General features: G+C 39.3%; 1 protein-coding gene across 1 annotated transcript in view; it reads left to right on the forward strand.

The window, feature by feature from the left end:
- Positions 1 to 259: 259 nt before the first annotated feature.
- Positions 260 to 14435, forward strand: part of SLC1A1 (solute carrier family 1 member 1) — a 42743-nt gene continuing 28567 nt past the window's right edge. The window contains exon 1 of the mRNA XM_075279048.1: positions 260 to 686. Within this exon, the coding sequence (XP_075135149.1) occupies positions 602 to 686 (85 nt within the window). The 5' untranslated portion in view covers positions 260 to 601. The remainder of the gene's footprint in view (positions 687 to 14435) is intronic.

Consider the following 14435-nt stretch of genomic DNA (forward strand, 5'->3'; position numbering starts at 1 on the left):
TGGTAAAATCCAAAATGGAATCCAACAGATAGCTATAAAAAAAGCTTCCCTTTCTTTTTGGATCCAGTTCTAGTTGTCTGACTGAAGATAGGCTCCGCAACAACCTATGTGTGCCTACATGTATTTTGTTTTTTCTATTGTCTTGCATTTCACAACCCTGTGCACCCAACCCTATGTGGGCACCTATTTGGGCACTGTCACCTGAGAACAGGAGGAGCTCAATGATGACAATGTAACTGAAGAAGAGATGAGCAAACGACAGTGATTCACCATTAGTCAAGTAAACAGCAAGGCGGGACAAGGAACAATGCCCATTTATCAGAAGGATAAGGAGGTGGCCCAAGCAAGGAGGGCTGGCAGGAGGGAGGCACCGGCAGAATGGGCAGTTTCATGTGGCAGATGTGAGGTAGTGCCCACAGGTATTCGTCATTTTCAGTCCAGCCTGCGGACTGCAGCCTTCACACACGGGAGACTGCCCTTCCCGCCAGCAGCAGCAGCAGCAGCCACCTCCGAGCTCCCTGCCGCAGTCACACAGGCTGCCTCCTCATAGGAGCGCACTGATAGCTCTGCAGTGTCACCTCCATACGCATCGTCTACAGACATGGGGAAGAAGAAAGGCTGCGACTGTAAAAGGATCCTGAAGAACAACTGGCTGCTCATCACCACCGTGGTGGCCGTGGTACTAGGTCAGTGTGCTGCGTCAATAATCCGTACTGTGCCTCACATAATCCCCAGGTAGCCGCTATTTGCAGTCAGCGCTAAAGCTATGGCAGAGGAGGGGGCTTTTCTTTAGCAGTCTTTAGCCCGTCGCCTGTATTATGGTGGCTTCCTATCATGTACCTGGAGATGCTGCTAACAATGCATTGCTGTGCTCCTGCATTGGCAGGCAGGACGTGTTGGAGAATGTTAATGGTGGTGCAGAGGAGTAGTCCTACTGTCCATGTGATGATATGGTTACCAAGGACCAGACCACCGTCTAGTCTACATGTGGCACCTAGCAGGGGCCTGGGGGAAGGTGTAGATGGAAGAGGGAGGCTTACTGGTGCCACACATCACAGAGATGGCATGGAGGATTCCCAAAAATACACATGTAGATCCCTGTATGTCACATACATAGATACTGTAGGTAGAGATTGGATTGATACAGGTGAGATGCAGGGATCTATGTATGTGAGACACATTGATACTGTAGATAGATTTATGATAGAGAGAGATTAAATAGTTATAAGACACATGGTAGACACACAGATTGGTAGATATGAGGGAGTTTAATGGATATTATATAGCAGATACATAAATGGATAGATAGATAATAGATAGGAGATATATAGATGATAGATAGATAGATAGATAGATAGATAGGAGATAGATAGATAGATAGATAGATAGATAGATAGATAGATAGATAGACAGACATTTGATAAAGGCTTCTGTGAGCTGAAACATTGCTATACCATGGAATAAAATAACACCACTGCTTTTGGAGTAACTTTGGAGTGCTACCTTTTTCTTTTGGATGTAGATATATAGGTACTGTAGGTATTAGATAGGTAGAAATCAGATAGATAGGACACAAATAGATCAATAGATGTGAGACAGATGGCTGTCTAATACAAAATCATCTGCAGCACTCCTTCTTAATAAGGGTACAAGCCAGAAGAATCCAGGTATAAAGGCTCCTATGTAGATAAAACTAGAAAAAGAGGCAGCACTCCTGGTGCAAAAAAGTTTAAATGGATTTATTTCACATGCATGTATTAGATAGATGTTAGCTAGATAGTAGACAAGCAGATAGCTATGCTATCGCAGTAGGCAGGATAGATAGATAGATAGATAGATAGATAGATAGATATGAGGCAGCTACATGGACAAATAGATCAATAGTAGAAACAAAGATATAGATTTAGACTTCCTCATAACTTAAAGGGATTTTCCTGCTTCAAATCTATTTTGCATACTGATAATGTAGCTACAGGTCTCGCAAAGATCTGCTGTTTTTGGTGCTCAAAACTGCTAGTGGACAGACAGCACATAGATCCTATTAAAGTAATAGGAGTGTCGCACTAGTTTCGTCCACTGCATAGCGGTGATTCCGGGGAAGTGCAGCGCCGTTCCTATCATTTGCATAGGAGTGGCACTGCTCACTCTGGCTCTTTACTTGCTGATCTGCAAGTAGACAGCTTCTGCAACAGCTGATCGGTGCATGGTCCAGGTCTCAGACCCCCACAGATCACATACAGATGACTTATTATGTGGATGGGTTATGAATATGAAAAATCAATTTTGAGCTGGAAAACCCCTTCAGACCGTGGCCCAGCCACACATTGCAGAAAAAAATGTGCAGCAGGGGCCACATGGTGGCTCAGTGTTTAGCACTGCAGCCTTGTAGCGCTGGAGTCCTGGTGTTCAAATCCCACCAAGGGCAAAAAAAACATCTGCAAGGAGTTTGTATGTTCTCCCCGTGTTTGCATGGATTTCCATCCCATAGTCCAAAAAGGACATACTGATAGGTAAAATGTACATTGTGAGCTGTATGTGGGGCTCGCAATCTACATTTAAAAAAATGTGCAGCAGACATGCTGCAATTTCAAGATTCGCATTTTTTTAAATTGCAGCATGTGAATTATGTTTATGGAAATGCTGGTGGTTTCAACATAGATATAATAAAAGCAGAAAGTCCACAGAGAAAAACTCTTCTGACATTCTGTGAAAAGCGCTGTGGAGAAAAACTTGATGTGATTCCACTGCTGTATTGCAATGTATAATTTTTTATGTAGATAGATACATTTATATATAGATATTTATAGACAGATGTTGCAGATCCAAACTTTTGCAATTGGTTAAACCACTGCATTGTGATGTGTTATCACAGAAGACAACAAAAAACAATAAAAAGTCATTGGAAAAATGATTTACACTTATTTTTCATTGGTTTCTCTGCTACATCTGTATATAGATGTGTGTGTCTATATATATATATATATATATATATATATATATATATATATATATATATTATATATTTCCCGGGGAAACTAGATAGGGACGGCTTCCCAACGGTCAGTTTTAAAACCCTTTCATTTGAATGGGTTTTTAAAGCAAACCGTCGGGGTGTCCGTATGCAGCCTCTCCGCAGGGAAACCTTTTTTTTGGATGGACACAAAGTCCTGCATGTCTGACTTTGTGTCCCCGTGGAGAGGCTGCATATGGACACCGTAAGTTTGCGTTAAAAACCCATTCAAATGAATGGATTTTAAAACTGACCGCGGGATGTCGTCCTCCATGCAGTTTCCCCGGGGAATAGGACGGAGACTCGGGTGCAAGTGTGAACGCCCCCTTACCAGCATGTAAGCATGTGGAGGTCGCTACAAGACCCTCAAAATGTCCCTGAAGTCACTAGAAATTGCTGTTCATACAGAGATGCATTCCTTGTTTCTATTCCATTTGGTTTCCATTGTATATGACCAGCAAAACGAGATAGTCTAAAAAAATTAAAATAAAAAAAAAAAAGAAATGCACATAAAGGCTAATGTCCCACGTAGTGGGCTGCAGCAAAAAGAAAAATTGGAAACACATCACGATTTTTCCCGCAGCGTTTTTCACAGAAAATCCGCAGAGTTTTCCTTTATAGATTTCTACTTCAATTATACCTATAGATAAACCACCAGCATTTCCGAAGGTATAATTGACATGCTGAGATTTCCAAAAAAACAACAGCGCATATTTTTCTACAATGTGTGGATGACATTTGATAGAATCCCATCTACTTTGCAGAAAGAGTTTGTTCACATCTGCGCTCCAGGTCTCCATTTTGCATCTTACCGTTTCCTGCCAGAAACTAGACGAGAGACGGAAACCTGCAGTCATTCTTCAAACCCATTCATTTGAATCGGTTTGAAAAGTGTCCGGCCGTGAGTGTTTTGTGCTCTCCACGGCGAAACCGTTTTTTTGTTTTTTTTTAACCGGACACAAAGTCGGATAAAAAAAACGGTTTCGTCGCGGAGAGCACAAAACGCTCACTGGCGCTCACGGTGTCTTCTGTCTGCAGAAGATGGAAACCTGAAAACGGAACTCAAGCGCTTGTGTGAACCCAGCGTAATTGTAAAATATCACATTTTTTGCTGCAGCGTTTATGCCACAGAGGGCGTTAAAAAAGGATCTATCACATGCATCACAGTGTTTTAAAAACAGAAATCTTGACACCAGAGTGAACAGCGGCTGACTAACTTGTTAAGGACATTTACATTATGAAGTAGTAATATTGTAATTTATTTTCTGATTTAATTTAGAAACACAACTTGGGCTCTGTTTGCACTTTTGTATTGCCTTCTGTTGGAGGTATATTGTACATTTCCTAATTTCCCACTGTATCACTGTATACATCTGATGGAGAACTGAAATGTACCTAAATATATATATATCGCAGAAGACAATAAAACCAATGAAAAGTTATTGGAGAGACATTTTCCAGTTTGATTGGATTGAGTACATATCCTTTAGCCAATGGTAGTGTGAGACAGGATGACATGGCTAGAGAATAATTGAAATATTCAATGTCATCAGTTTCACAACAATTAATTGAATAGAATTTTGATTATTTTATAAATATTCACAGCAATATATGGATGTATATATATACCATATGCTATGCAGTATACACCTTTTTGTCTCCAGTACTATATGCCTCTGTATGGAATAGCTTATTGTACTAGGCTAGTCCGTACACCAAATAAAAATTGCATTCCAGTCTGTCATATGTTAAAAGGACTCATGAAGATCTAAGAGGTCCCTATGGGAATGTTCAGTGCAAATGTTTGAAGCTTTCCTGGCTCATGCACATTAAATGTAGTTCACAAACAAAGTCTTACAGTTATACGTTAAGGTTTCCTCTATGTTACAGGTGCTCTCTAGAGTAACTAGACTTAGCTAACTTGCTTATTTTATTGTGAAGGTATAGACATGTTTATATTTTCACAAGTTGTGTTATTAAGTCCGGGGCCCCATGTGGCTTAAATGCCACAATTGTGGGCAAAACCCACTGTGTTTTACAATACGCAGCAGGTACTGTAAAATGCTGCGTTTTCTCAATGCGGGGCCCCGGCCTAAGGTTGAGGCCTCACTTTGCGGAAAAGCTGCATTTTTTTTGTTGCATCTTGTTGCTGATTGTATCAAAAGATGCAACAGATTTTACAGAAACTTCAACACAGATGCGAAACTAGCTTTAACTTGTATTCAATACTCCAGTGGGATTTATCCAAAAATGTTTATTCCAATATATTAGTAAAAAAAACTTGTTCACACAGCAAAAAGGTTAGTTTGGGTAGGATGATGGAAAAATGGCTGGTATACTAGTATCTACTAGCTAGTTAGTATCTACTAACCTTTTTGCTGTGTGAACAAGTCTTTTTACTAATATGTTGGAATAAAGTTTTTTGGATAAATCAACCAGTGTGCTGACGTATTCTACAACAAATTGTGACGCAATTTCCGGTTATCTTCTGGCACCACCTTCAGATTGGGATAACCTTTCTTTATAGAAAAAGAGTGCCTATCTTATGTTTTGATTTTCAACTTGTATTCAAGTCATTGAGATTTATTATTTGTATCAAAGTAGATCTTCCATTATCATCATGTCTTGTGTGAAAGAGGAGGCTATGAAGTGTGAACAGAGCCTAAATGACAAGGCCTGTCATTACTCTCTTTATAATGATAGTATTCAATGCCACAGATCCAGAACACCACTATTGCTAAATAGAGAACCTTTGTTCTAGCTCAGAACACAATCTATATTTCATTAAATCTGCATAAGAACAGGCTGTTAGTGCTTTATATATAGTCAGGTACCTGCTGCTTGGCATTTGGTTTCATGGTTTTTGTATTGAGTTATGAAATATGTGATACATACCTTTGTGGAAAGACTACTACAATTACATGACCACATTGAAATCAAAGAGAATTATGATTTACACAGAATGGGCAGTGAATACTTTTCGATAGTGACATTTAATATGAGGTACACCACTGCAGTTTTCACTAACAGCCAATATATCTTTGAGGCTAAAAAAAAAACAAAAACACTCCACCCTCAACATTTAATAGAACAGGCGGCTTATTACACACTGGCATCTTTCTTATGTAATTAAAACAATACTGTATGTGTTTCACTGTTTTACTACACACCCAAAGCTCATATAATAAACAGATTGTAATGTAAATAGGAATGCTTACTGTATTTGAGAAATCCCAAGACATTTAAATAACCTGTATTTTATAAGAGATTTATGGTAACTGGGGATACAGTATGCTTTCTTGAAATGGCACTGAGTTTCAGCAAACTTTGAATAAATCCATAGTACAAGCGGTTATGAGAATATGTAATATAACTTGTCAGAGAAAAATGCTTCTTTCTCCTCTTATTAGTCTGTCTCCCTGCTCGCCCTGCTAATAAGACTCAAGAGGGACTGATATTATACATGTCAATGGAGAGGGGAGGGGGATGAGTGAGCCAAACAGTGAGGTGAAGAAGGAGAAAAAGAGACTTAGTTTAATGCTGAGGCTAATACAGCTTTCTGTTACAACCTAAGTACTTTACTGCATGGCTATGGGATGTTTTTGAATGGATTAAAAAGTTATAGAGATCTCTTCCTACTTTCTGTGTAGCTAGTCTCAACCTACCAGCTTAGACATAAGACAAATTTTGACAAGCATCTTATTTGATTATAATAGCAATGTGGACAAAAAGACTGAACCTTTATTGTGGTGCTTACTGTATATAAAAATAAATATAAATCTCTGTGTTTTGCAAGATATTCTTAATTAAACCCATTGATTCCTGGTATTCATCACTAGTTACCTTGAGGGTCCATTCACACAGAATTTCTTGGTGAGGATTTTGGCATTGAACCTGTGTCAGAAAAAAGCCTCCTCATAGAGTTCTATGGGTTCTGCTAGGTTTTTTTCCACTAACGGAAAAAGGAACCCATTGAAGTCAACAAGAGTCTTTTTTTCCACATGGATTCTGACGCAGATTCAGCGTCAAAATCAGCACCAAAAAACTGTGTGAATGGGACCTAATATCCCCAACAATAACCTGAACTTCAGCTAACTCAAGCAGTGACACAGATATTGCCCTTAAAATCTTAGTTTTATTCTATGAGACACCTTGACACCTTAGTATACCAGCCTCTCTTCGGTATTGTTCAGGGAAGTCATTTATCACAAGCAAATGCTGTTCCGATTTTAATCAGGGTTAATACATATGGTTCCAGTGGATCAGTCTTACTCAAGTATATAAATCACAGAAAGTATTTTATTTATTAAAAAAAATATTTATTACAATAAAGTTAAAGGGGTTGTATCAATCTCTAATATAATAGAGGATAAGTTCATCAGTTGGGGTCAGACTGATGAGACCTCCATGATTCAAGTTCCCCCTGATGGAGCGATAGCCTGAACATCCTGTACTAACCTTTGAAATTATCCCCATCCCCAATTAACAGCAACTTTTCAGATGGCCAGAACTTATTGTTCTACTAAAGTGCTGACAAACTTCTTTTCGGTTTAGGGTTAAGGCCACCATTGCAGAGCCGCAGTATTTTTGAGTGTATCAGAAATGCAGTGTAAAAAAAAAACACCACATTTTACAGTCCTAGAAAAAATGGGAATTTTATTTAATGTCATCCCTACATTGGGGAAGAAAATGCTGCAGGAAAATACAGCTTATTCAAAAACCGCGGCATGTTAATATTACATGTAAAAGACTTTTCCCAAGGATTTATTTGGGGGAGGGAAGAATGGAAAAGTATTTTTTCCACAGCATTTTTTTAAGCTGTATTTCACTACATGTGGCCTTAACCTAAAGGGGTTTCTAATTTTCTCTCCCTTCTATTTTCAATGACAAGTTGGTAGGCATGATGTGATGTACAGGTTAGTAGCCTGAGTGATCTACAGTTCAGGCCAGCACTTGGCTCACAAGATGAACATTATGGTTGTTGCAACACTGATATCTTTGGAGTTATATACAAAGATAACAACGTCATCAGAACTGTTCTAGTTCTTATGACTTATATAGGGCTCACAACCTACATTTTTCCCTACCAGTACGTCTTTGGAGTATGGGAGGAAATCCACAAAAACACGGGAAGAACATACAAAATACTTGCAGATAATGTCCTTGGCAAAATTCAAACCCAGGACTCCAGCACTGCGAGGCTGCAGTGCTAACCACTGAGCCACCGCTTTGCTCCTAGCTCTTATGACTTTGACAAGATCATGGACAACTATATTAGCTATCAGTCACAGGGAAGAGAAAATAATTAACCCATTTATGCCTAGAATTCCATTATTGGAACCGAAAAATATAACCTCCAGCATAAATGGGTTAAGGTAGCAGGGAACAGGGACCAGTGTCACCAGCCCAGCCTCTGGCACTGGATAGCAGAGGTGGTCTGAAATCTAGGCAAAGAGCTGTAAACACTGAGGGGGATTTCAGCTGTATCTGACAGAACTGGACAAAATCACGTTTCATTGAACATTGTATTCGATTCAGATTATTAACAATTATTTTAGGAAATTCACCTTTTTATATGACACCCCCACTATTTATATACCATGTCATACAACAGAATGTTGTTTTTTGTTATTCACATATCAGCAATCCTGACTGGATAGCATACAGTACATATAATTTAGCCAATAGCAGTGTCAGGCAGGATGGGAAGGATGCAAAATAATTAAAATAATCAATGTGAGCAAGTTCCCAATGATTAATTGAGCTGACTCTCAACTTCAGTTATTTTTAGATTAATTGCCCAGCCCTAATCTGACATATAGAGTAAAATAGATGGAGCAATGTATTGCGTAAAGCACTTCAGTTAGCTTAAGCTCTGAGTTTAAAAATGATCCCGGAGATGGGAATAACCCTTAAAGTTTCTATTTTAATTTTTTAGAAAACTGTCTGATAAGTTGAAAATACTACATGAATTCCAAGGAAGTAAGTCCCATCTGAAATCCCATCCAATTACATTTATATTCATGTTCTGGATCTTGTTTTATGTGTATTCCTCACCTAATGTCAACATACATTAGGTGTATACTAGGGTTTATGACAGTTTTCTTTGATAAAAATTAGGATTGCTCAATTTTGGAATAATAATATCTGTCCTTCAAATGAATTTCCTTCTTTTACTGGGCATTATGCCAAAGGAATCGTTTCTCACCGAACATGTCTGATAGGTTCTTTAGTTATATTGGGTAGTGCTTAGTTTAATTACTGTCAGTAATTAAATATTTTAGAATGCTAACACTTCTCGAATCTCTGCTGCACCAGTCTCCTGAGGTCAAGAAATCTTGAAAACTGAGTGAGGCTAATGCCCCTCCTAGGAAGCTGCAGCCAAGACCAAGATGCAAATGTACAGCGTCCATTTTTCACAGCTGTCTCGCACCAAAGGGAACGATCATTTAGATCCCCCATTCATTACAGTAGTAGACATATATTTTGATAGTCTATTACATTGTCATGTGAATAGCCCCTATTCACTTGAATTGAAATTAAAGCTGCTGCATAACATCAGCTTAAAGCCTTAAGATGTACTATTTATACAGTATTTTTCAACAAAAGTATATCAGTTGTGAGAAAGTGAAGGGTGTGGTTTGGGAGAACAGGTATCTTCCAGCCAGGCAGTTAAAGGGTATGTGGTAAAAACCCACAGCAGGGAGGTCAGGTGACTAGATAAGGTCTGATATACAGTAGGTTGTGTCTGAGGTTAAGTTCACACAGGGTTTTTCGGAGGCCGGGTAGCTGCGACTGGATGCCGATACACTGCATCGGGATCCCGTCGCGCACTCCGCTCCGGATTAGGTCCAAATGAATGGGCCTAGTCGGGAGGGAGTTTCTTCAGGCGGATGTCGCGAGGCAAATGCGCCTGAAAGGATGAGAACCTCGCTTCTTTTTCTGGGAGCCGGGAACAAACCGACACCTGGAAAAAAGAACTGACTGGCTCCCATTGAAATTAATAGGAGCCATGTCTTTTTGGTCAGGATTTTGAGGCAGTTACGGCCTCAAAATCCTGACCAAAAAAACTCTGTGAGAACTTACCCTGAGGAAGCTGACCTGTGTTGTCTGAACATTCATTAAGGTAATTATGTGCCACCACTGTGTGAAGAACCGAGCTGGAGTCTGGCAGCCAAGCTCTTGTATAGACAAGGGAATGATTTTTGTAGTTCTCATCCAAAGTTTTGTTTTGGTTCGTGTCTTTGTAAAGGCAATTTGTTTATGCACCAGCAACCGAATAAACACCAGACTTGAGTGTGATCCAGTTTCTGTCTGTCTCCTTCACTGCTACCAAGTATCTACCTGAGCGGTTCAACACACACTAAGTATTGTTAGTCACAAAGGAACTCCTTTACTAAGTTTATATTAAGTTGGTTGTCACCAGTATCACCACTTGTCTTAAGCCGACTCCGTTCCATGACATAACACTCACAAATCCCTGGCTGGTTGGAAAATATTGACCTAAAGATATAAAACCGTACGACCATAATGTTTTTGGTTACTGAAGCATTTTGATTATGAAATCTGCCGTTAGTTTTTCACAGTTTCCATCAACATCCAGTCATTGATGTGGTTAATATGTTTACTGTAGAATAATTTCCATGCATGTGCATGACAAAGGTATAACTTATGAATAGAGCAATAAAAGTGTCCCATGCTGCATGTAAATGACCGACCATTCTTGGAACTGGCTGGAAATTATGTAGCACGAGAGGGGGGACATCAGTCAAACCTGAAGGCACGTGTTTAGGGAGATGATTCTTCTGTATGTCAGGTATTCCTAGATCACGTTTGTCAGCTCAATTACTAGATTATTATATCAATTATTACTGTACATATGGTTTCTGTTCTGATTTTTGGCTAGTACTCTTGTGGTTGAAAAACTTTCCATGTAGAAAGCGTGTAAATAAGATGGCAGAAAGAAAGGAATTTCATGTCCAAAGGTTGATTTGTGCAGATCAATATATATGTCCTGCTGAGAGAAGTTTAGCACTCGAATGACAAATATTAACAAGAACACATCACCTTCTAACACCTACTGAGGTAAATTTTAACAGAATTGTCTGTCAGTCTGAAAGTAAGGAAATTTAGGAATTAAAAACTGGTTTATGAAGTAATCGTTTCCTCATTCCTGATTCATTGGCATAGAATTTAAGGCTTCCTCTGTTGTATTTAAATTTACTTTTGTACATCCCAACCCCTATTAACATTTCCTTGTTGCATAATTGGTGACTCCCTAAACTAAGCGCTGAGTATATACCGTACTTCACACTTTAATCCTGTCAGCTGTTCAGCTATCTGCGGAAACTCTGCATTTTTCTCATATACTTATATCGGGTGGGGAAGAAAAAACTTAAAAACTCAGTGGAAAAATAGTGAAAACACAAGGAATTTTACTTAATATTTTTAATTGAGTTTCCACTGCTTTATCTTCCGCACAATTTTTTAGTTAGGGCTATGAATGGGAGCTAGCTATGCAAGGGCTCTTCAGGCTAAAACTATATCTGACCTGTGGTAGATTCATTGTCCTCCTGCACCCCCTGTTGGCTTGGCGTTAGGCTAGTGGCCTCAGGAAGTGGGTGTGCACGTCTGCCTGAGTTATTTAACGGGTCCGGTGATACAATATCTCTTTTGGCCAGTTTAGTAGCCTGAGCATAATTTTGTGTGTGAATTATAGGGAGATAGGGTTCTGTTGATAGGGACAATATAAGAACATCAGTCCCCTTCCTATTCTCCCCTAGGTATCTGTGCTCAGGTTTAACCTGGGGTAAAGTATTGGCACTGGCCATATTCTTTTTTGGAGTGGTCTATTAAATACATTGTTTAACCTTTAAGACTATTTTAATTGAGTTATAATAAAGGTGAAGTTTTATTATATTGTTAGTTCCTACTTTGGGATATTTTTCCCTTCAGTGAACAATTTTTTAGTTGATTTTCTGCAGTGTGTGGTTTTAGCCTAATTATCACAAATAACACATACGTTATATAGTCATAGTTACATAGTAGATGAGGTTGGATAAAGACATCAGTCCATCAAGTCCAACCTGTAACCCTACAATCCCCTACAGTGTTGATCCAGGTGAAGGCAAAAAAAAAACCCATGAGGCTCATGCCAATTGCCCTATTTCAGGGGAAAAAATTCCTTCCCAACTCCAAATCTGGCAGTCAGTATAAAAACCCTGGATCAACGTGTCCTTAAAATCTAGAGTCCATAACCTGTTATATTGTTCTCTCCAAGAAAGGAATCCAGGCCCTCTTTGAACTTGTTTAATGAATCCTCCATCACCACTTCCTGGGGCAGAGAGTTCCAGAGCCTCGCTGTTCTTACTTTGAAGAATCCCCTTCTATGTTTCTGGTGAAACTTTCTCTCCTCAAGACGTAGAGGATGTCCTCTTGTCACTGTCACTGGCCTAGTCCAAACGCTGGAAGTACAGATAGTGTAGATAATATGCTGGTGTATTTTCTGACTGCCTGGTTGACGTTTGGGTATGCTACTGGATGTCAGCACAGACATTTCGCAGTGAACCCACCCACAATAAAAGCCAGCCAAATTTGACTTGGTTTTCAGGCTGAGGCCCCATGTTGCGGAAATGCAACTTTTTTTGTTGCAGACCTTGCTGCGTTTTAGTGAGCCAAAGCCAAGAATGGCTACAAATGTAAATGAAATATATAGGAAATACTGTATATATCCTGGCTTTGGCTAAAAAAAAAATGCAACAAAATCTGCAACAAAAAAATTTGCATTTCCGCAAGTGGGGCTGTAGCCTCGCTGTGATTTTCAGCTGTTGTTTCCGAGCATTGCATTACAAAGATTGAAAACTGTGGCCTAACAGATCTATCTTATCTCAGCATTCAGAAAGCAATGGCATCTAAAATATACTGGCTAATAAGTGTCCTTATGTTTTATTCAGTATGTACTGGACTTAGTAAAGGTAGAATCCACAGGGATCTGCCAGCATTGCCAAGTATCTGTCTCCTTTAGAAAAATATGCTTTAATTATTACCATAATATGTGGTAAACTTTAACTTTTTAGCACCCGTTAAGACAGTTACCAACCATGGTGCATGTCCAACACTCCTGTGCCAAGCATTGTGTAAAGGACAAATAAACATAAACTAATTAAATGTTACTTAGTAAAGATGGAAGATCACATGACAGATAAAATAACATTAACTAATTGATTGGTTTTTATCCAACTGCCATGTAGTATATTGGAAATTAAAGCTCCGCCTCAGTTTTCAGTATAAATTTCAGTGTATTTCATTAATAATGGTATTTCTGACCACTTTGTCACCCGGATGTTATTTTGTTAGCGTTTTTTCCCTTCGCAGGATCCTTCTCTGATTGTCGGTTTTTCCTGAGCTCAGTTTCAGAAGGGGAGGACACTAGCTGTTCTAGCACTGTAGCGTCCCCCTGCTCACAAGTCTGGCTGCTTCGAACAAACTAGCTGACCGTTCTGATCACTGTCCTGGGAGAGATCTCCATGTTCATCCAGCTCAATTACAGTGTACAATTGCCTTTTCCTCTGTAAGAAAGAAAGAAATGTCAGTCTGTCTGCAGAATAGTGTTTACACTGAAAAGTCTGAGAAATACAGCTCTCAGTGATGCACTGGTATGACATGGTGTAATACTTCCCAGAAAATGATCTATTTAGCAGTCAAAATTGCTCTCCTAAAGAAAGGGCCTACACATATGTGATCAAAAATCACACAGTCGACAAATGACCTGACTAAGAAAAGGAGGGATCAGATATGATAATGTTAATATTCTCACCTCTTTAGTAGAAATTAAAAGTCTCTCTCCAAATTACAATAAAGGGATTCTATCATTAAAAAACATGTTTTAAACTAGAAGCACGTAGGAATAGCCTTTATAAAGGCTATTCATCTCTTACCTTCAACTTGCAGGTCCGCGCCACCGTTTTTGAATTTTTCTTCTTTTCTTCATTATGGTAATTGTGCTCAGAAAGCACAGGGGTCGTTCCCTTTGTGTTCTGAGCACAGTGTTGTCATCAATTCCAGCGCCGCCTTTCTTCTCCTCCGTTGGCCATTCTCCTCCTCTTCAATCCTCTTCTTACAGGAGACCACCGAAAAATGGCTAACGGACATGCACAGTTGGCTGTTATGTCGGCCCCCTGTGCTTTCTAAGCACAATTACCATAAGGAAGAAAAATTCAAAAACGGCGGCGCGGACCTTCAAGATAAAGGTAAGAGATAAATAGCCTTTATAAAGGCTATCCTACATGCTTTGTGTTTTTTAATGATAGAATCCCTTTAATAAGAGGGGTAATAATAGGACTAGAAGACCTAGTATCACTGCAGAACGGAAGAGACACAAGACTACAGATTAAAACTTTTCAGTCTGTTCCCAGTAGAAAGTGAA

The sequence above is a fragment of the Leptodactylus fuscus genome, chromosome 1 (genome assembly GCF_031893055.1).
Source record: "Leptodactylus fuscus isolate aLepFus1 chromosome 1, aLepFus1.hap2, whole genome shotgun sequence".
NCBI classification, from domain to species: Eukaryota; Metazoa; Chordata; class Amphibia; order Anura; family Leptodactylidae; genus Leptodactylus; species Leptodactylus fuscus.